Genomic DNA, 24,260 nt, shown 5'->3' on the forward strand with positions numbered 1-24,260 from the left:
TGTGTGAGCCGGTCCTGGTTGTGAAAATACAGGGGAGGCCTCTTACTAGTTACTATACTATAGTAGCTGGTCGCTGATTGCAGCCAGGCCACTCACAGCCAATCAACAGCCAGGCCGCTGATTGGCCTGTCGGTTAGCCACTCACAGCCAATCAGCGGCCAGCTACTATAGTAGCGGCCGCTGATTGGCTGTCGGCCCTACAAGCTCAAGAAATCTTGTTGTGTTCGATTTCAAATTGAAGATTAGTAAATCAGGGGATCCTATGTTGGTCTATGTAAAAGTACTAATGTTTAGACGATATTCGATTTTGAAGGGGATTCGGTTTTATATTTGATTTCACGTTAGATTTGGACTTTAGTAAATCTCTGATGTTCAAAACCGAATGCAACATCACCAGAAATGCAAACTCAAACTTTGATAAATATACCCTTAAAAATCTGTTTTCTCATTCATCCTTTGGGGTTTCCCAAAGGTGTCCCTTAGGGAGAATAAGCTAATAAAGCAGGGATGCGACCAAAGCTATTGTCCTTGGACACAAAAACACAGCACTTGTAAAAGTTGGTGAAAGTATACACCAAGGACCAGATTAAGATGTTCAGCCGAGCCTCCATTCTAAGCCACCCATGATCAATTAGAAGGTGCCTTCAGATTGTACAAAACTGGTTTCCCTGCCCAAAAGGTAACGTGCCAAATCACAGGAGTTATCCATCCAGCAATTCCTTGTTTGGAGTCAAGGCAGCTAACAGTATTATTAATAAATTTGAAAGTCACATTTAATATGTAACATACTATTAAATATGACATACCTAGTAAAATAAAAGTACAAATTAAATTAAATAAAAATGTATTTTATCCTTCCCTTTAAAAATGTCATCAGAATATTCTAAGTGCCATGATGCAAAGGTAAATAATTACTAAGTAATGGAAATAGATGACCACAACTTCATAGCAGCTACTAATCTGATCTTTACATATATTATATAAAATTAAGTCCCCGGTTTAGAAGTCTGACTGTTAATTCGGGCTAATCTCTTGAACCACTGGACGGATTTTGATGGGGTTTTCACTATTCTATACAACATTGGTCAAGGAAGCTATAGGTGTATATAACCATTCATCTTTGACAAAAGGGAGCCGAGCAGTGATGATTTTAGTGAAGCAAAGTCACAGGAAAAAAAATCTTGTACCAAGCTGCTGTATAGGAGCTGGTCAGGGTGCTGAAACAGCAAGAGACAGCGAGAGCCAATCAGGGATAGCAATGTGCCCTGTTGTTTAGCAGCAATCTAGACAGAGGGGGGAGTCAGGGACTGAGCAAGGTCATGTCTGAAATAGAGAGTGAGAGACGAACCCATGAAGATGCCCTGATGCAGACACAGTAGCCAAGAAGGAGCCAGGGGAGGCATAGCTATCAGGAATTAAAAACAAAAAAAAAAAAAAAAAAAAAAACACTATCAGAACACCATCATGTTGCAGATAATGCTTACGGTAGCTGCAATATAAATCTCTCATCCATGATCCTCCTGCACTACCCAGCACATCCCAGTGGCCGGGCCCCAGCTAGCTGCGGGGCAACAACAGTGGGGGTTGTAGCGACACTGGTGAGATGCAGGGGGCAGGAGTGAGAAACAGGGGGTTGTGGTGTGATGCACGGGCCTGTGGTAAGAAGCAGGAGTGAGAATCAGGGGCCTGTAGTGAGATGCAAGGGGCTGTGGTAAAATATAGGATGCTGTGGTGAAATGCAGGGGGCAGTAGTAAGAGCAGGAGGCTGTTGTGAGATGCATTGGGCAGGCATAAGTAGTAGGAGGCTGTTGTGAGAGGGACTGTGGTGCCATGGCGGGTTGCTAGTTAGTTATATATAGTGGGAGGGAGAGAAACACAAAGAAATGGCTGCTGATAATCGTCATCAGTGTATATTATGCACCATGTGTCAAGCATCCCCACGAGTTGCTCCTCCTGATAGACGTTTATGTATTTTACATAATTTTCAAATACACCTTTGTAGAGTAGTAATTTTTTTCTGGTGCTGTAGCTATGAGACATGACCATGCCTATAACATACATGATTATTTACATGGCTATAGTAACATGTCCCTGGAATTTAACCAATGTCTTTTTTTTTTCAAACCTGTAAACTACTCTTGCTGTTAATTATTCAGTTGTATGTAAGTGTGCATGTGTCATTAAATACCATATATAAAATTTTATACAAGCTTTAGTGACCTAAGTATAATAAGCACATACACATTAAATTGCAAGTTTTGATTCTGCAACCACAAAAAAATATTATTAATTTCCCACCTTATTGCGTCCACGAAACACATTTGCAGTTGCTCCCTGTCCCAGAATATCTGAAAGCAGCCATAAATAATTTGCTGTGCTCTGCATCTTGCCTTGTCAGGAAGGCTTGTTATCAATCTGAAACAGATAGGTAAGAGTTATGGCTGGACATTATCAGTAAAAGTCACCAGACACCATTTTATTCAGGTAGCCATTCTGTGATGCAGGAAGAGAAAAAAAACTCGTGTGTTAGAACAGTGACAGGAAATCTGTGTGTAAGTGCACATTTCTAGCAATCTCACAATAAGATTGAATAAGACTAATATAGTTATCAGCAAGTTGTGTTAATTAGTCTAGTGCTTAACAGGCAAACTAATGCTGGGTACACATTTTGATGAGGGGTCAGCAGAACGATCCGCCATCAGAGCTACCAATTGGTACGCTATACACACTTACCAGTCGGCTGTTGGATGTGTCTCGGCTGACATCACAACTGGACGGGCATTTAAATTTGCCTGCTGAATTAAGATGTCAGTGTCAGTGTTCCCTGCAGCAAGTGTTTGGGCAGTCAGCAGGTCACCCGTACACCACACAGCCAGATACACCAATATGTATTTCAGAAATATCAGCATTGACTGTGCTGCAGGGCCAACCTGATGTGTCTGAGAACATCGTTCACAGACATATTGGGTGTACACAAACGACGATGCACTCGCGATATATCGCCAAGTGTGTACCCAGCATAAGTATACTATTGTTTTCTATGTAAAATGAATGTGGTATGTAGTGGTCTTATTGACAATCAAAATGACAAACAGTATGTGGACCCCGGAAGGCAGGCACCGCGAGGTCGACAAGTGTGAAATGCTAGTGTGAAATGCTATTTAAATCACTTTACATCGTGCTTGCCTACTTTTAGAAAAGCATTTCAGGGAGATTGTGAAAGCAATTCGTATAAGCGCGCGTTAAAGTGGGCGAGTACTGCTACATCCGAGAGGCATGTCATAAAATTTACTTACATCCAAATGTAAACGAGCCCCAAAGCAGTTAGTAAGATCTACTTGTTGATGAAAACACACTGATACTTTTCGGTAAATGCATGTAGCCATAGGGATCATTGTACTTTATATCCAATGCAGGGAAAGGATACTAATAATCCCATTTGAATGTATATATCTCAGCTACATAATGAGGGTATGGTGCAATCAGGGAGATTGCTACTATTTCAGGGAGTCTCCCTGACAATGAGGGAGAGTTTGTACCACACCAAACACTACTCCAGCTGGGCGCTAATAAATCTGTTGAACTCTGTCAAATTGGATGAAGAAATAGCAGCATACACCTGTGGGGTTGTGTAACCCCACTAAACAAAATAAAACCACCTATAGTCGATAACAAAACTAAATAAATTAGGAGTGGACATCTATACCCTTACCAAGGACTTTATTCATACACCAAGCGGGAGCTATGCTCTATTATATCGGGACGGAGCCCGCATCACAAGACAGAAGCAGCCAAATACAAAGGCGGTCACAAGCTGACTGAATTACAGCCTTGAAAACTGCAACCATCTGAGGAATTGGGTTTTATGCCCTAAAGCTGGGACTCTGCACTTTGCGGTTACCAAACTCCGCCCACACAGCGTGTCTGTTTATGATATACGGAGGTCTGGTAAAGGAGGACAGTGTTTATTTATTTGGAATCACCAGTCCGGTGAGAAAATAGGGTCTGTAACAGACTTTTTTAACCATTTCTGATTTTGGTTCTCAATGAGGACTTTTTTTCATATATGAACCAGTTATTGCACATAGGACCTCATTCAGAGCCAGACGCTACTTGCTCTCGCTCGTTCAGAAAATAGGGGTGGCTATTCAAATGAACCGTTCGCTCTTTGTGGTCTGTTCACTCCTCTAGGTCTGAACGAGCGTACAAAACTTGCGGTCGTTTTTGTGAAAACTACGCCCCTGGCCGCTCGCATCCTACGTCAGGTCCGCTATTTATTAGATTAATCGAGTACATCGACCAGCGTATGAACTGCTCGCTATTCTTGTGGTTGGTTTTTCCTACCACAATCTTACGAGCAGTTCTGATTATAAAATAACCCAGTGACGTGGTCAATGACGCTGCTGTATTAATTATGCACACCCTTAAAACGCCCGCTTTGACCTTTAAGCACGCCTGAGTTCGGATCTCCACTCCCCGTTTTCAAGCACCTTCCCCTGTTACCACCCACATACGCCTCCTCCTGTCACTCAAAATAGCAGGCATTCGCTATTTAGCGAACAAACGATTTTCGGCCACACTGGTTCGCGCATGCGTATTACGATCCGTACGCATGCGCAGTTGTGCAAACATCGCTCGGAACGAACGAGCGGCCGCTTACGAGTGGCTGAATCAGGCCATAATACAAAACTTTTACATATTTTATTGTTATTAAATGTTGATACTTCTTGCATTATGTATAGCATATAAACCGTTTTGATACATGCTTACATAAAAATATTTGCATTTTTCATAGTATATTGGCGTCTTGGGTTTTCAGTCATGTCAAGTTTTGATCTGTATATTTAAAAGCATGAGCGCAACACCACACATAATTATTTAATGAGGGAGAGTTGGCAAGTATGCTTTACATGCGCCAGCAGTACAATTGTAAACATAATGGTAAATCATCATGTTTACTCTTGTACTGCTGGCACGCGTGATATTCCCAAGCACTTCTCGATCCCACATACCGCTTGTCGACATTCTGATTGTCTACAAGCCATACGTATTCCCATTTAACGCATACTTACAAACTTCTGTGAAATCCTTTCTGAGAGCAGCCGAAGACGAGCTGCTGCTCTAAGCTTCTGGGGGTGGGGCCAGACTATAGACATCATTAGGCCCCTTCCCCTTTACAGATTCAATTTAAACATTACTAAGTGCACTTACAAATATAGCTAGCTTACAAAAGCGCTGTTTCTGCCCCATAATTCCTGAATTTTCAAACCTCTTCTGGCAACTAGACATTGGCCATAACGCTCACACTATACAACAGCTTGGGCTGTGAACTATTGGTAATGTCAAGAGTTATGTTACTGGGAAAATAGCAAGGCCCAGAATTTTTTAACAAATCAACATTTTTCTAGCAATTTTTAAAATAAAACTTATGCCGGGCATACACTATACAATTATCGGGGCGATCCGCTTAGTAAATTTTGCCCTGTGTGTGTGGAAGAATCACACCTTAGCAATGCATGTGACTTGTTTCTCCATACAGGAGGCGTCTTGAAGTTGTCATTACCAACAAAGGCTTTTGGACATCTATGGTTTGATTTCTTTGCATGTGTGGATTGCATGGGTTGTTGCTGACATTTGGTGAAAATTTCATTACAATAGCCCCATTACAATTATATTTACTGAGAAAAATGTTGATGTGTTCAATACCTGCTGTATATGTGGCTATTTTGCATAGCATTTGCACCTTAAAAGGAATATAGATTGAAATATTCTCACAACTGGATATCTATGCATGTGACAGTACCTATAAAAATTACATATTGTTTATGTACAAACCTGTCAACTTTCCCATTGGTACCCATACCAGCTGATTAGTTCTTTCATCGGTTGTCCTGTGCCTTTTGGCATGACAACCGAAAGCAGAAACAAAAGGCTGAAGACGAATACCAATGCTCACTGTTGTTTCTAGGTGTTACCGCATTCAGTGGATCTCTCATTCCTTCTCCTTTGCCAATAGGCAAGAGAAGAAACAGCAGAATCTACTACCCGCGGATCTGACTTTCCCCTACTCCCTCTGTACTGTTCAGCTGAGAACCACACACGGATTTACAATAGGTGTTGATAACAATGATATGATATGAAATAATATATATGATAAGATATGATAAGATATATGTACTAAACTTTGAACTTGGTATTTTATTTAACATATATATATATATATATATATATATATATGTGTCATGTATTGTTATGGTTTTCTTTATATTTCGCCGTCTGTAGGGATTAGAAGAATTTCTCCAATCCCTTTTTTAACATTTTGATATGTGTGCTTTGTTTGTAATGTCTATGCAAGTATTCTATTAGGGCAGCAGTTCTAATTAAAAGTTCTATTTTGGTCATGACTAGAATACTTGAATGGTCTAGAACTGATACTCTGAAGCAATGGGTTCAGATAGACAAAACAGGCTTTAACTATCCCCATTTCCATAGTTCCATGGCGCCCTTCTCCACCCCCCCCCCACGGGCACGGACGTGGGGGAAGCCAACTGGGCTAAAATATTTAATTTGGCACATGTTTGCTCACCCAGTGTTGGTGTTTGGGAGGCCCAGTACAAGTTAATATCCATTTGGTATAGGTGTCCGGATACTCTTTCCAAGATGGGGATTGGGGTGTCCAACATTTGCTGGCGGTGCTCCAACGCCCCTGGCAACCCATTTCACATATGGTGGCAATGCACCCTTCTCCACCCATTTTGGTCAGAGGTTCTTAGACTTTCTGCTATTATTATAGGAGAACCGGTTCCTTCTGGCCCGTTGTTTTGGTTATTCCATCTGTCCTCTGTCCCTACCTCCAGATATAAAAAAATCCCTGTTATGCCACCTAAACAATGCTGCTAAGTCAGTTATACCGGTAAGGTGGCACTCCTCCTTTCCTCCAACAGTTAAGGACTGGTTTACCAAAATGTACTTCTACATGGACATGGAAGATATTGTATCTTCTGCGGATAGAAACTATCCAGTTTTCAGGGATACTCGGTTCCGCTGGTTGGATTTCAAGGACTCAGGTACATATGGGGATATTATCGCATCTCACCCCTCCTAATACCTCCTTATTCTATGTGGATCCTTCTGGTCCTTGACCAATGTGTTTGGGCACTGATTTGATTCTCTTGTACTAGGCGGACTGCATTTTCTCTCTCTTTTGTTCTTTGTGGGATTCGGAGCGGATTTCCCCTTTTTTTTCTCTATATTTTTTTCTTTTTGCTTTGGTTTTGTTTTGATTTAGAGACTATTTTGTATGATTTAGTATTTTCACCCTTATTATTTTATTTTTTTGTCTTATGTTTAGATGTTTCTATTTTCTTTGTGTCTGCAGATTGAGATATATATATATATATATATATATATATATATATATATATATATATATATAGTTTTTGTTAAATTTGTTTATTATAAACTAATAAAAATCTATTTGCACTAAAAGTTCTATTTTATAACCCTATGACATTTCAGGCTATGAGAGTGCACTCATTTAGAGTTTCTGGTTTGTTCCTCTAATCTTTTTCCTGCTGTACCAAGCAAAAGGAGTCTCAACTTTCAAGTGTACAAAATACACAAATATAGTGGAAAGGGGCTTGGACTGCACACCCTAATTTTCAACATAATAAGAGGTGCTACCATGCTGAGACTTGTAGTACAATGCAGGGGACAAAGAACACAGGTGCACACTTGGTCCGACAGGCATTTTATGTGGCAGTGACTGTCTTCACACCAGCAGATACATGCCAAATAATATGAGATATGGTAAGAACTTACCCTTGTTATCTCTATTTCTACGAAGTCCATAGGGTTCCACAGGATACCTTGGGGGTATAGGTGTGACGTCAGTCGCAGGGCACCAAAGAGTTAAGCTTTCAGCCTCCCAGGATGCACTAGGTCCCCCTCCTATACCCCGCCCCCGGGCCAAGGCACCTCAGTTAGTTACCAAGCCATAGGCCGGAGGAGGAGAAGGAAGAGAGAGAACAAAGATCTGGACACATACAAGAATCACATTCTCACCAGAGGGAGACGGAAAACCGGTGACCAGAGCAAAGCCCATCTGCAGCACAGGTGCGACAGGGCGGGAGTCCTGTGGAACCCTATGGACTTCGTAGAAATAGAGATAACAAGGGTAAGTTCTTACCATATCTCATATTTTCTACTTCAGGGTCCATAGGGTATCCACAGGATACCTTGGGGATGTCCCAAAGCAGTATCCTTTAAGGGTGGGGACGCTCCTGTGCAGAAAGGAGAATCCGCCGCCCGAAGGAAGCATCCTGAGAGGCGAAGGTGTCAAACCTGTAATACCTCACGAAGGTATGGACAGAAGACCACGTAGCAGCCTTGCAGATCTGAACTGCCGAGGCACCACGTCGAGCTGCCCACGAAGGACCCACAGACCTAGTGGAATGAGCCTTCAGAGAAGGAGGGACCGGTAGGCCTTCATGAAGATAAGCTTCAGAAATAGCCATACGGATCCAGGCTGCCAAAGTTTGCTTTGAAGCAGGCCAACCCTTTTTACGGAAGCCATAGAGGACAAACAAAGCGTCCGACGTCCTAAACGAAGAAGTGCGGTCAACATAAGTCCTTAAGGCCCGCACAACATCCAAAGAGGCCTCACCCACGGAAAGACCCGGTGAGTTAAAGGCCGGAACAACTATTTCCTCGTTAACATGAAACCGGGAAACAACTTTGGGAAGAAACTCGGGCCGAGTGCGGAGCACTGCCCTGTTCCCATAAAAAACCAAGAAAGGGGGTCTACAAGAAAGAGCCCCTAACTCAGAAACACGTCTGGCCGAAGCAATGGCCAGAAGGAAAACAGTCTTAGCTGTTAGCCATTTAAGATCCACTGAGCCCAGTGGTTCAAACGGCGGTCCTTGGAGAGCCCTCAGGACCACAGCCAAATCCCAAGGCGCCACAGGTGGAACAAAGGGCGGCTGAATGCGGAGAACACCCTGCATAAAGGTGCGCACATCCGGGATTGTAGCAATCCTACGGTGAAACCAGACAGATAGGGCCGAAACCTGTACCTTCAAAGAAGCAAGGCGAAGCCCATGATCTAGTCCCGCTTGCAGGAAGGCGAGAATCCGAGACAGACGAAACTCCCGCGGTGCATAACCTCTCGGTCGACACCACTGGAAGAACGTATGCCACACGCGATGGTATATCCTCGCGGAAGACGGTTTCCGAGCTCGTAACATGGTACGCACCACAGAGCTGGAAAACCCCCGGGACCTCAGCATGGCCGTCTCAACAGCCACGCCGTCAAAGACAGCCGAGTCAGGTCCGGGTGAAGGCAAGGACCCTGAGACAGAAGGTCCGGTCGTAGCGGCAACCGCAGAGGACTGTCCACGGACAGACCCTGAAGGTCTGAGAACCAGTGCCGTCTGGGCCACGCGGGAGCTATCAACAGGAGCGTCCCTCCTTCCTGTTTGAATTTCCGGATTACCCGTGGAAGAAGGGAGACCGGAGGGAACAGGTATGCGAACCGGAACGTCCGCCGGATGGACAGAGCATCCACCAGAGACGCCCCTTCGTCTCTTGTGCGAGACCCGTACACCGGCAACTTGTTGTTGTGCCGGGACGCCATGAGGTCGATTTCTGGAAGACCCCACCTGTCCACCAGTAGTTGAAAAACGTCCGGGTGCAGGGACCATTCCCCCGTATGAACGTCCTGGCGACTTAGAAAGTCCGCCTCCCAATTTAGCACTCCCGGGATGAAGACCGCTGATATGGCCGGAAGATTGCGCTCCGCCCAAACCAGGATCCGAGAGACCTCTACGAGAGCCGCCCGACTGCGAGTTCCTCCTTGCCTGTTTATGTAGGCCACGGTGGTAGCGTTGTCCGACTGGACCTGCACCGGGCGACCCTGGAGAAACCGCTGTGCCTGCTGTAGAGCATTGAAGACCGCACGGAGTTCCAAGATATTTATTGGAAGCTCCGCTTCTGTCGGCGTCCACCTGCCCTGGAACAAGTGTGGACCCGAAACTGCTCCCCAGCCCCGAAGACTGGCGTCCGTTGTCAACAGGACCCAATTTGGAACCCAGAACGGACGTCCCTTGTTGAGGTGGGTCGTCTGTAACCACCACGCAAGGGACAGGCGAACCTCCTGGGTGAGCACAATCGTCTGGGACTTCAGAGACTGAGTCAGCCCGTTCCACTTGGACAGGATCAGGTGCTGCAGAGGTCTGGAGTGAAACTGGGCGTATTCCACCATGTCGAACACCGACACCATGGAGCCCAGTAACCTCATCGCCGAGTGTAAGGACACCCGGCGGCTGTGCAGGCAACTGCGCACCCTTGACTGTAAAGCAGAGATCTTGTCCTCCGTCACGAAGATCCTTTGCTGTCCCGAGTCCAATAAGGCTCCAAGATGCAGAATCCTCCGAGACGGGATTAGAGTGGACTTCTGCCAGTTGATTAGCCAGCCGTGCCGTTGCAGCAGTGCAATGGTCAGGTCCAAGTGGCGTAACAGGAGCTCTGGAGATCCTGCCACCAATAACAGGTCGTCCAAATACGGCAACATGCGGACTCCCTGCAGCCGCAGAGAAGCCGCCATGACCGCCATCACCTCGGTGAAAACACGTGGTGCTGTTGCCAGGCCAAAAGTTAACGCCCGAAACTGGAAGTGGTCGCTGCGGATTGCAAACCTGAGGAACTGTTGATGGCGCAAAAGAATAGGGACATGCAGGTAAGCGTCCTGTATGTCCAATGACACCAAGTAGTCCCCAGGTTCCAGCGCCAGAATGATGGACCGTAGGGTCTCCATCCGAAACTTCGGGACCCGCAAAGACTTGTTGAGTGCTTTGAGGTTGAGAATCGGACGATATGACCCATTGGGTTTCTGTACCAAAAATAGATTTGAATAGAAACCCTGGCCCCTCTGGGAGAATGGAACAGCCACTATAACTCCAGCCTGGAGCATAGTGTGCAATACCTTCCGCAGCTCCGTAGCCTTGTTCCGGTCTGATGGGAGACCCGTGGTGAAGAAGCGAGCCGGGGGTCTGTGCCGGAAGGAGAGGGCGTATCCGTGGGAAACCACCTCCAGAACCCAAGTGTCTGTCGTAGTGGTCGACCAACACTGGGCGAACTGTAGCAGGCGGCCTCCCACCCTGGGATCCCCCAAAGGGAGGCCCGGACCGTCAGGCCGCAGGCTTGTCATCTGGCTTGGGGGCCGGACGTCTGGTACTCCATGCCTGCTTCCGGGGCTTGACCGATTTCTTAGGGCCAGCCTGTCGAGGAAACGACTGTGGTTTGGGCCTGCCCTGGGCCCTAGATGACCGAAAGGACGATGGTCCCGAACCAGAAGGAGCAGCGGCCGACGGGAGACAAGCAGATTTGGCTGCCGCCAGCGTGGCCACAATCTTATCCAGATCCGGACCGAAGAGAACTTCTCCGGTAAACGGCAACGCTTCCAGACCTTTCTTGGAATCTGCGTCCGCCTTCCAGGATCGCAGCCACAAGGTGCGACGAGCAGCTACCGCTGCTGAAGAAATTCTAGACACCAGAGTACTAATGTCTAGAGCCGCCTCGTTGATGTAGGTGGCCGAATCACGGAGATTGCCAATCAACTCCGCCTGTTCGGCCGGACAGTCGGATTCAAAAGAAGCCTCTAATGAATCCGCCCAGCGCTCCATCGCTCTGGCAACCCAGCAAATGGCCATAGCCGGCTGTGCTGCCCCCCCTGCAAGGGAATAAGCGGACTTCAGGCAGATTTCTACCTTGCGGTCCGTAGCATCCTTAAGGGAGGACATGGATGGCATCGGCAATGTGGCACTACGGACAAGACGGGTCACGTGAGAATCCACCTGTGGAGGGGATTCCCACTTAGCAAAATAATTATCCGCGAACGGATAAGCCACCGCCAGGCGTCTCTGCGGCTGGTATCTTTTGCCAGGTTGTTTCCACGCCTCCTCTAAATGGTCCACCAACTGACCCGAAAGAGGAAAGACTGTGGCATCGCCCTTCACATCTTTGAAAAAGGCATACTTAGATTTAGCCGCTGGGGGAACTTCGTCCTCACCAAGGCTGTGCGGACCGCCCGAATAAGTCCAGGAATATATACTTTGGACTTAGCATCAGCGTCCTTAGTATGGAGAGGTTCCTGATCGTAAGGACCCAGAATCTCCCCATCATCAGACGTCCCTTCGTCATCCTCATAAGGAGCGGACAGAGACGCCACCGGCCTTTTATGAGGCCGCATCACAGACTCCCCTTGCAACACATCCGACAAGTGCTGTACAGAACTCGTCAGGGAGTTAACCCACGCTGGCTCCTGAGAACCCGGGAGCGGGGAAATAGGTAGACTGTGGGGTACCACCAATTGTCGTGGGAACCCCTGCATGGGTGACGACACCACAGACTGCTGGGACAAACCCATCGGAGTAAACGCGGGCTGCGGAGCTAACTGGCCCACTAAAGCTGTTAACGCCTGAGCGAAACAAGCCCAGGGCGGCTCCTGTACCGGTGCTGTAACCGTAATAGGCCGCGCCATGGACAAACACTGCCAGCAAAGGCCCTCCGCGCTACCCTCCCCCTCCGCTAACGGTACTTTGCACGTGGTACACTGTAGCCGGAGGGGAAAATCACTTTCAGACATGATGGCACCACGTATGTGACCTCTCTCATCAATTAAGTATTAAATAGGCGAGAGACCACCCTGCAGCACCGCACCGCAAGGGCTTTAGCAGAAGAACAGGGACAGTAATAAAGCTGACAGTTTAGAGAAGAAAAGTTACAGGCAGCGCTAGCACAGTCACATACAATGCAGAGAAATAACAATTCCTGCACTAACAGCGCTGATCACTCAACTACACAGACACAGGGCCTGGTAGGACACAGCGCTGCATACACAGACCTGAGCCACAGCGGAGGAGAGGTATGCGGGGGGACCCAGACCACGATGCTTCCGTCCAGCGCTTCCAGCAGCGTTCACCATGCGTTCTGGAGAAGATGGCCGCCGAGGAGCAGAGAGGAGGCTGGCCTGGGGGAGGAGCGCTGCCACAGGACCAGTCGGCAGCATGCAGAGAGGGCTGTGTGCAGCGGGGGAGGCGCCGGCTGTGAGACAGGGAAGGCGCGCTCCCCTGGCATGCATTTAACCCCTGGGACGCCGCAGCGCTACCGCTCTGCTGCGGTCCGCTGTCCCAGGGGGTAGTGGAAGCGCAGGTTGGTCGCCTGGCTCCACGCTGCAGCCAGTCCCCAGGGAGCCCCCTGCCTGGGGACTTAGGACCATGTGATCAGCGGGGACCCACCGCGGGACCCCGCTGCTTACCTCTGTCCCCCTTGAATCCGGCCATGGTCCGGAGCATCTGGGGTCACCGCTAGCTGTGACCCCAGACGCCCACCAGCATCCCCGGATCAGTACCGGCGTTCTGGTACCGGCGGGGTGTAGGGAAGACAGCATGGACGTCAGGACTGACTGTCCATGCTGTTCATCCAGATGTGCAGCCACAGCTGCATGAAGAAAAAGCTTCAGGGGCTCTTCTAGCCCCCACTCCAACAGGTGCACCCGACTCCGGCCGGGCACCAAACTAAACTGAGGTGCCTTGGCCCGGGGGCGGGGTATAGGAGGGGGACCTAGTGCATCCTGGGAGGCTGAAAGCTTAACTCTTTGGTGCCCTGCGACTGACGTCACACCTATACCCCCAAGGTATCCTGTGGATACCCTATGGACCCTGAAGTAGAAAATAATTATTCTATGCCAATTATGCCAATACCAGCAGAACACAAATGTCAATGCGCTCACAGAACCACAAACATCTATACAGAGTATAAAATAAAGTTCCTGGTAGACATCGGTCTGTTTGTTTGGGCTAATCTCAAGAATCACTGGATGGACTTTGATGCAGTTTTCACTATTCTATAGAGCATTTGTCGAATAAGGCTTAGGACGGTGTATGAAACATTAATGTATGACAAAAGGGAACCGAGCAGTGATGATTTTAGTGAAGCAAGTCAATGAAAAACAGACGGCCGAGCGCTTTCTTTACTTACTCTGCCTAAACATTAAAAATATATCACAACAATAGACTTTATTTTATACCACGTAGAGATTGATATGCATTACCCGGTTTCTCCAGAAGAAAATATGTAAGCTCTCTTTGCTGATACAAAATTTTATTTTTTTCCCTTTTTTTTGACTGTCCCTATTTCATTTATGCAAAAAACGATTATTTAATTTCAAACGAGTCCAATTGCTGGTAAGAGAGTCTGCTTTGGCATGGCAATTAATAAAGCAAAGGGACAGACACTTAACGTGACTGGAGTTCCCTAAGTGGAGACTGTTTTGCTCATGGACAACTTTACGTGGCCTTTTTGCGTGTCACATCAAAGCTAAATCTTTTCGTGTTGACGTCAAGAGGGAAAACGAGTAATGACTAATGTCGTCTACAAGGCATTCTTATAAAACCTCGGTTAAAAAAAAGATTATCGCCATGAACTCAAAATTGCTTCCGTGTTAAGCAGTGGTGGGTCGCTAGTTTATATAATAAACTAAATACTGGAAGCAATCTCTCTGTGTTGCCACGGAGAGCTTTATCCCAGCGCTATATAGGCTTTTTTGTAATATAGGTTCCACTTGCATGTGGTAAAATGTGTACACAGCTGCTAGCTCAAAAAGTCAGTTACCCTGCTGACTTAAACCAAACACTTCCCAAAGCACAAATGGAGCTACGCTTGTGTTAAGGTGCCCACAGACATAGCGATATTTTACACGATCTGGCCGATTCCGACGAATCGTGACGACAGATCGTGTAAAATATGGCCAAATCGTGAGGAAATCGTGAGTCCTAACTCACGATCACGATGCGATGCGCGTCCCCGCTGGTCGCACATCGCATCGTCAGATCTGCCGTGCAGTAGGGCAGATCTGACAATCTGGGACAAAATGCACTGGGGAAAAAAAAAAAAAAAGTTAAGCAGCGCGATAGATCTTATGCTTTTTACTCCAAATAGTGTGTAGGAGCTGCCGGGGGAGAGTTCAGGGGAAATCGCACACATCGTGGGATCGTGTGCAGATCGGTATGTGTGTGGGCACCTTTAAACTAACTAATGTTGCAAAAAGCTGTATAATATGTTTGATTGAGCATATGAACTTCAAAAGGCTGTCTCAATAAACATTTAAAATTCCATTCCTCCACAAGAATGCATGTTATAAGAAAAAGTGTTATAATATCAAACAATTATAATTACGATACAACGTAACACTTTTTCTTATAATATGCATTCTTGTGGAGGAATGCAATTTTAAATAAATTGTTGTTTATTGAGACAGCCTTTTGAAGTTCATATGCTCAATCATACATATTATACAGCTTTTTGCAAGATTAGTTATTTTAACACTAGCGCAGCTCCATTTGTGCTTTGGGAATCTAAATACTGGAGGCTGAACTGTAATAAACTAGTTAATACAATTAACATGAATTTAAAACAGCTAACTGTACAAACATAACCCAAATTTGCATTAAATATCAATTTATTATAAACCATATGCTACAAGGAGTCAGACCAGAAAAGGAAATAAAAAACATTTCCGACTTTAATATATATACAGGTGCAGATCCTTATATAAGCTAGCAGTACACAGAGGGATTCAGTATGATTTACCCAACAGCGTGAGCCCGGCAGGGGTGAAAATCCTGATCGTCCTAGGTATGTATTTGCTAACTTAATTTTACCCTCTAACTCTCCCTTAGGGGTGCATAACCCTAACCTCCCCCCCAAGTGCCTAACCCTAATCTGCCCTCTAAGTGCCTAAACCTAACCCCCCCCCTTCCCCTCCACCTAAACCTAAATCCCTGCGGGGGTGCCTAAACTCCCCCTGGGGGTGCCTAACGCTAACCCCCCCCTTCCCCTAGCCTAAACCTAATCTCCCGGGGGGTGCCCCCAAGGAACCCTAAACCTAACCCTCCACCCCCCCCCCAGCAGTTGTCCGCGCCCAGCTTACCTTCGATCGGTAAGCCGGGTAACGGGCTCCCGGCGTGGGGAAAATTACAGGCGTCGGGATATCGACACCTGTCATTTAACCCTTGCTTGGATTAGACAGTCGGGAAGCCGACAGTCGGGATTCTGTCCATTGGCTTCCCACACAGAGTCAGGGCTGCCATCAGAAATTGTGGGACCCGGGACTGACAAAGTAGGCAGGGATGTGTATATTGCATTTGAAATATTGGTCAGGCGGTCAGTCCCAGCATTAGTTGGCTAAAAAGGCATACACGTAAACGATTTAGTTGGTTTATCAACCTTGCATAAAAATAAGTGCTCTTGTATGTAATATAATTTAAAATAAACTTGCCGGTGGTTATATGCTCCTTTGGTCCTGGTTGTCACCCCTCCCCATAGGCTGTCACCACTCCCCATGGGCAGTGCTGAAGCCTCAGGCAAACCATTCCAGATTCTAGTTCCCAGGGCTCCACTAAGCAGCAGAGTTAAACATTGATATTTAGCCAGGAGTACTCTTTACCGGATATGTGAAAGAGCCAAATGTGCATATGGTGCAACAACAATACATTTCTGGGTTTGGTATCATACACCATATGCACATTTATCTTTTTCTCACTTACTTACCTTATCTCATTGAAGAGTCCTTCCTTCCGGCTTATTCTCCTCAGGTAGACGCTGCTCCTCACATGTTCTCACAGAGAATGGGCCCCCCGTTCTGCCAGTGTCCCCCCCCTTCCCCTGATGGCGGCCCAGCACAGAGTGGGAGTCTTTACATGTCTGTCCCATAGATCTCCAAAGAGTGCTTATGCTGAGTTCTAAAGAAGACACATGGGCATATGCTCTACTTGTGCTGCATTGCAATCAGTCCCCAGCTGTAGGTAACAGGAGAGGTTTGGGAGGATAAAAAGAGAATGGTTGTAGCAAAGTAAACTCCCTCTTCAAAATATAAAAAGTATTCCAATTTTAAGTAAACTTGTATTTTAGGTAAAATTAACCATTAAAATAAGCTACTGCATTCACTGTAGTTAATCCACTATGAAGCCTCAAGTAACAGGTACTGTAAATTAATATCCTTGTAGTCTGCTCAACGAGTAGCTTTAAGCTGGCCACACACTAGACCAACTTACATCCAACCAGCCAACTAGTTGATTGGTTGGAATTAAAATCTGGTAAGGAATGGGAGGAATACAAACAGCAATTTGCTCCTAAATGCCAGAAAACAGATGAAAATGGTTGTTCAGACAAGTTTATTAAATGTTTGATCTAAACTATTTGTTCAAACAACAGTTTTGGTCCATTTTCCAGCGTTTGGAAGCAAATTGCTGATTGTATTCCTTACCAGATTTTCATTACAACCAATCAACTAGTTGGCTGTTTGGACAGATAATCTTTAGATGTGTGGCCAGCTTTAGAAACTTTGCGCTTGTGTTGCAGTCCCTATATACTTAGTGGGGAAATCATGCAAGTATAAGAAAATGAATGCAATACTCAATGTGAATCAGAGTGATAAGTAACCTTGCTACCGGCTGATTAGAGAGGGACCCGGGCATTGAGGGAGTTCCCTGAATGGGAATGTGTTTTATTGTTTGACACTTATCTTGCTTCAAAGTTGCTGAAAATTAAAGTTAATTTATATCCAAAAAGAAAGAGTGCACCAGATGGAGAACTTTTTGAGCGCAAAAACACTAGGCATTGACATAAAGGCTGCTATCTTTCAACTGGGATACATACGTTCAATATCCCAGCGGTCAGAATCTCGGCGCTGGCATCCCAATCACCGGAATCCCGAAGGTAAGTAGTGGGGTTAGGGGGAGGTTTAGGCTTAGGCACTAGGGGGGATGGTTAGGTTTAGGGTGCGGGGAGGGGGAGGTTAGGTTTAGGCATCGAGAAGGGAGGGTTAGGATACCGACAAGTGTCGGTATTCTATTTTGGGATGCCAGTGTCAGGATTTTAAACGCCGGCATCCCATACCCATCCCCTTTTAACTAACTACTGTCACACACATGAGGTTTAATACAATGTTTTGCTTTCTATTCTACAAGCAAACAAAAAAATTATAATATATATATATATATATATATATATATATATATACATACATACACACACACACAAACAAAGTGCCTTGCAAAAGTATTCACCCCCCTTGGCTTTTTACCGTTTTTGTTACAAACTGTAATTTATTTATTTTTATCTGAATTTTATGTGATGGATCTGCACAAAATAGTCTAATTTGGTGAAGTGAAATGATAAAAATATATATAAAAAGAATCTTTATAAATAGCATTCTGAAAATTGGCATGTGCATATGTAATCACTCCCTTTGCTATGAAGCCCCTCAAAAGTTCTGGGGCAACCAATTACCTTCAGAAGCCACATAATTAGTGAAATGAAGGCCACCTGTGTGAAATCTAAGTGTCACATGATCTGTCAGTATAAACACACCTTTTCTGAAAGGCCTCAGAGGTTGCAACACCACTGAGCAAGAGGCATCACACCAAGACGACCAAGGAGCTCTCCAAACAAGTCAGGGACAAAGTTGTTGAGAAGTAGAATTCTGGGTTGGGTTATAAAAAAAATATCCAAATCTTTGATGATCCCCCGGAGCACCATCAAATCCATCATCATCAAATGGAAAGAACATGGTACCACAACAAACCTGCCAAGAGAGGGCCGCCCACCAAAATTCACAGACCGGGCAAGGAGGGTATTAATCAGAGAGGCAGCACAGAGACCAAAGTTAACCCTGAAGGAGACTGGTGTATCTGTGCATGTGACCACAATAAGCTGTACACTCCATAGAGCTGGGCTTTATGAAAGAGTGGCCATAAAAAAAAGCCATTACTTAGTGATAAATATAAGAAGACACAATTTTATTTTGCTGAATGGCATGTGGGCGACTCCCCAAATGTATGGAGGAAGATGCTCTGGTCAGATGAGACTAAAATTGAACTTTTCGGCCACCAAGGAAAACGCTATGTCTGGCGCAAACCCAACACATCCCATCACCCCAAGAACACCATCCCCACAGTGAAACATGGTGGTGGCAGCATCATGCTGTGGGGATGTTTTCAGCAGCAGGGACTGGGAAACTGATTCGAGTTGAGGGAAAGATGGATGGTGCTAAATACAGGGATATTCTTGAGCAAAACCTGTTTCAGTCTGTCTGTGATTTGAGAATAGGACGCAGGTTCACCTTCCAGCAGGACAATGACCCAAAGCATACTACTAAAGCAAGACTCGAGTATTTTAAGGGGAATCATGTAAATGTATTGGAATGGCCTAGTCAAAGCCCAGATCTCAATAAAATTGAGAATCTGTGGTCAGACTTGGAGATTGCTGTTCACAAGCGGAAACCATCCAGCATGAAGGAGCTGGAGCAGTTTTGCCTTGAGGAATGGGCAAAAATCCCAGGGGCAAGATGTGGCAAGCTCATAGAGACTTATCGAAAGCGACTTGCAGCTGTAATTGCCGCAAAAGGTGGCTCGACAAAGTACTGACTTTAGGGGGGTGAATAGTTATGCATGCTGAAGTTTTCTGTCATGTTGTCCTAAATGTTGTTTGATTCAGAATATAAGAAAAAAAAATGCAAAGGGGGGTGAATACTTTTGCAAGGCATATATATATATATATGAGAATTACTATTAAGTTTGTAAAAACCTCAAATTCTAGTAAATTTTAAAATGGGTATAGGTTAGTAGCTGTCCTTACTTTCATTTACTTTAAGTTTCATTATTTTCACTCCCACATTCATTTGCTCCACACTAGGCATTCCTCCCATCTTATTTGTACAAACTGCTTTGTGACTAGATGATGTTCTCCCCTTCATGACCAGGTCAATATTCACATTATGGCTATATGCCCAATTCACAGGAAATATTTAATCTCTTATACCAGGTACAGACTTGGCCAACAGATCAGCCGTCCAATCGACCCACTTGTCAGCAGATTCAGACCGATTTGGTGTGTATGATATGTCTGGCCACAGGAACCGGTAATGACGTCATTGTTGGTGGTTCCTGTGGCCGGCATATGGATCGGCCAGTAGTATGTGCACACCGGCTGATGCGTACGATAGATCTTTGAAGATATAAAAGCATTTGTCATGCCTCATGGTCGACACAATATATCTGTGAGCGACATAGTTCTTGAGATAGAAGATAGCATATTCTGGCAATGTTATGAAGGAGAAGGCGAAAAGACAGTGCAAGGGACTGGATGTGTGAACTAAAGCTGAGAGCAAACTCAAAGATAACACCAAGGCAGCTGACCCAGAGGACTGAAATACAGCTTATGGTGTCAACAGTGAGGAAGATTAGAGGAGTCAGCAGAAACGCTGTCTGGGGCGGATTGTGAGTTCAGCTTTGAACATATTGATCTTTAGAAGGAAATTAGGCAGTTGGACTCAAGGCATAAAAGGGGGGAGATGTATCTAACCTTGGAAAGAGATATAAAGTGGAGAGGGATAAAGTACCAACCAATTGGCTTCTAATTGTCATTTTTCAAATGGCAGTTAGAAGCTGATTGGTTTGTACTTTATCTTTCTTCACGGTTTGATACATCTCCCCCAGGAAGAGATGTAGTTGTCACGCTAGGATTTATTCAAACAGGATGCTAATCATAGAGGAGGGGATATTTTAATTTTGACGGACAAATTGTTGTGACGAGTCGCTACAACTGTGTAACATAGTATTATATGTAATATTTAAATCTTTGCTACTCAATCCCCACATGCTTTTCAAAGAACACCAGATCTCCCTACCTTCAATCAGACCACTTCCCACGCACCTTTGGTGCCCACTAGACTACCTCACATTCCCCTTTAGTAGCCCTCAGGTACATACCTTTTAATTATCTTCTCAGGAAATATTGGTGTATCTGATTAGGAGGATATGCCTTCCCGTCGGCCAACAGGGATACTGTAAACCCTGCAGCACTGGAGAGGTGAATTAAATAGAGTATAAAGGAGTTACCCTTTGACTTAACTGAGAGCATATTGGTGGTCACACTAGTGAGGGCAGTCTCAGTGAAGTTTAGAGAGCCATGTAAAAATTGGCAAAGAAGGAGAGTAGAAAAAGTGTGTTAAGTGATTGTACATAAGCGTTTCAAAAGTTTTGGAAGCAAAGAACAGGATAGAATACAGGCAATAGTTGTAGAGAGAGTTAAGACTAATACCACTTTTCTACTGCCGCAATAACCTGGGTTATTGGGGGGTCAACCCGGGTCACGGCTCAGTGGAAAAGGGTCCCAAAAGAAAACACGAGTTGAGTGACCCGGGAATCCAACCCGGGTAGCGAGCAGGGTTGGACACCGAAATGAACCAGGTAATGGGGCAGTGTAGCCAGCATGATCCAGGTCACAATGACTCATGCGTCAAACGCACCGATTGGCTGCCTTCAGTAGCGCTTGGAGAGAACAATCTCCAAGCATCCACTGTAACTCCGGAAGACAAGGGTCCATTTGGATGGACCCAAGTATGGTGTGAACGGCTGAACCCGGGAATAACCCGGGGCCAGCCGTGCGTGTAAAAGGGGTAAAACCTGGCTCCAACCACTGTTCAGTTTGTAGTCAGTAATGTTCATTCTAGCACCCTGCATGTAATCACTGAGGAGGGCATATTTTAATATGTGACATATTGCTACAGCCAGAAGTTCCTAAATGCGTTCCTCAAGGCACCCCAACGGGTTTGGTACTGGATTCCGGGACCCCAGCGGTCAGGATCCCGATGCCGGCATTCCGAAAGGGTTAGGATACCGACACTTGTCGTCAGTATCCAAACCGCCGTGGAACATATAGGAACCTTGGCTTGATAAACATGAAAACACATTCCAAAACAGTAATATGGACTGTATATAGTTCAGGGGAAGATTGTTGTTTCTCATAAACAGACACCATAAACTAAGATTGGCGCTTTATCAGAACAGCGTATTAGCTAATCCATTTACAGTATTATAATAGTAATCAACTCTTCCACACTTTTATCAAATATTCTAAACAGTAAATAACTGAGTAATATATACATTGTTAAAACTGCCTTCTCCACAGGCCAGAGACTGCGTCTCTTGTTACTGTTTGCAGACAGTAGCTTCATATATACAAATATTTGAATACGAAATCCCATCCTAGAATGAATACGCAGTAAAGTACCGCACACAGAACACCGCCTCAGCCAGCACCGAACACGTCGTCACTGCGCCCTAACTCTTACCTGCGTACAAGACTCGTCTCCACTCCTGCCTGCTGCAATCTCTGGCACACAGACTGTCGCTGCGGAACTTCCGTGCCATGACGTATCACCGCAGCAGCAGTACTGAGCACACTGCTTGACTGGGCCGAAACTGCTTACGCTGCTGGTACATCGCCGGCATCTTTGTTTTGGGAAAGGCACAGCTAACATTATGGCAGAAATACCGAGTGCCGCTGTCTTTACTGATTACTTACCGTTACTCGTTTTTCATAACTCAGTATTTCTACAGAGAATAATGATTTTGCACGGTCTGAGACGAGCTTGCATACAGCATACTGATGATTAGAAAATGAAAGTGATACAGCTGCTGCCCAATAGCAGCATGTGTGGTGTAAGCGAGCTCTAATGTCCTGTCTCTCCATAAATTATGTTTACTTCAGACTTCCTGTACTCATGTTAGTATTTCAAACGTTAATGTTATCATACGGCTAGTCATTTACATTGCAGTGTTTCGTCTTTAAAAGCTGAAAAGTTAACAACACCAGTCCAGGAATTGGTTTGATTCTTGGCAATGTACATAAAGAAAACAACAAAGTTAACTATATAACTCTGAAATGGTCTTTTGGGACTAAAGCTGGGTACACACTTAATGTGTGTACCCAGATATGCGACGGACGGTCCAACATATCGGGCGATGGGCCGACATATCGGACGGACGGAACACATTACCGCCTGATACGTCGGCACCAGCCGCATCCCGCTGCATGGGGTTGTTGGTCGCATTGTGAGATTGAGCTGCATGTAGGGCCGACCTGACGGAGTGACTGACGACCAAATGCATGGCACAACACAGAGCATACACATTAGCCTATTTTGACGATATGTCGGATCGGCCGAAATATCGTCTAAAGCAGGGGTTCCCAACCACGGTCCTCAAGGCACACTAACAGTCCAGGATTTAAGGATAGGCATTCTTGAGCACAGGTGACTTAATTAGTTCCTCAATTATTTTGATTTAACCATCTGTGCTCAACCATGGATATCACTAAAACCAGGATTGTTATACCCCTTTTCCACCAAAATTCCGGGTCTGACCCGGAGTTGGAACAGAGTTCCTATCCGGATCAGACCTGGAATTTAGCCGGCTCCGACTCGGGATATTCCCGAGTCTGCGCCGCCTACACCGGAGTCGGGTCTGCATCGACCCGGCTTTCCCGGCGTGAAAGTGGACGCTTGGAGATGATGTCATCTCCAAGCGCCACTGAAGCCGGACCAATCGGCCGGCCAGCAGCGCACTCCAGGTCATCGTGACCCGGAGTGCGCTGTTCTCAAAACAGGGTTTCACGGGCTACGCCCGTGTTAAACCCTGCTATTTACCTGGGTTGGATCGCCGGGTCACTTGATCCAGCGATCCAACCCTCTCCCCTTTTACACCAGGGAGCTGTCCGGATTAACCCTGCAATAACCCGGGTTTTAGCTCAGGTGTAAAAGGGGTATTAGTGTGCCTTGAGGACCAAGGTTGGCAATCACTGGTCTAATGTGTACCCAGCTTAAGTTTATCGGCAGATATTTCATTGTTTTTAATTTTATAATTTGTATAGTGATATCTACTATGAATCCAGCTAGCTAGTGGTGAATTTCCCATGGTTGTGGATAGATCCCCTTCAGTAGATGTACCCTGACGTCATCAGTTACTATCTACTTGGACATAGAGTGGGAAAAGTAACCTGTGGCATGCAAAGCGAGTCACCATGCCCAAAGCGTGGTGAGCTAACACATTTCTACTGCTGGTGGCTACTACATTTGAGACAACAGCGTTGTAAGGGCATGGAACCACACTTTCGCCATCACTACACATCACTTCCGGCACATTCACTGATGGGGATCTATACACAACCAATTTCCCATAGCCACATGAGGCATGTGCCTGGGTGTGGGACTTGTTGGGGGTGGCACTATTTTGGACACTTGTTTTAATACTGTCAGTCTGAAATTTTCTAGTAACTACAATATTTTTCCAGTTTACCATACCATACGCCATCTTCAGTGGAGTTTGGATGGGTAGGACATGCGCAGACTGTCCCTGTAA

General features: G+C 45.6%; 1 protein-coding gene across 5 annotated transcripts in view; it reads right to left on the bottom strand.

Annotated features, from left to right (window-relative positions):
- Nucleotides 1-22,566, bottom strand: part of TBK1 (TANK binding kinase 1) — a 111,159-nt gene extending 88,593 nt beyond the window's left edge. For 2 of the 5 annotated variants that reach the window (XM_088467787.1, XM_088467785.1), the window contains exons 1-2: nucleotides 22,193-22,327; nucleotides 2,299-2,415 (exon numbers count right to left, since the gene is read on the bottom strand). In XM_088467787.1, coding sequence (XP_088323913.1) covers nucleotides 2,299-2,385 — 87 coding nt within the window. In that variant the 5' untranslated portion in view covers nucleotides 2,386-2,415; nucleotides 22,193-22,327. Of the gene's footprint in view, nucleotides 1-2,298; nucleotides 2,416-22,192; nucleotides 22,329-22,425 lie in introns of those variants that run through there. The other 3 variants (XM_088467786.1, XM_088467788.1, XM_088467789.1) reach the window with 3 other exon arrangements.
- Nucleotides 22,567-24,260: the final 1,694 nt, after the last annotated feature.

This window comes from Taudactylus pleione, unplaced genomic scaffold (assembly GCF_031769625.1).
Source record: "Taudactylus pleione unplaced genomic scaffold, aTauple2 ptg000075l, whole genome shotgun sequence".
NCBI classification, from domain to species: domain Eukaryota; kingdom Metazoa; phylum Chordata; class Amphibia; order Anura; family Myobatrachidae; genus Taudactylus; species Taudactylus pleione.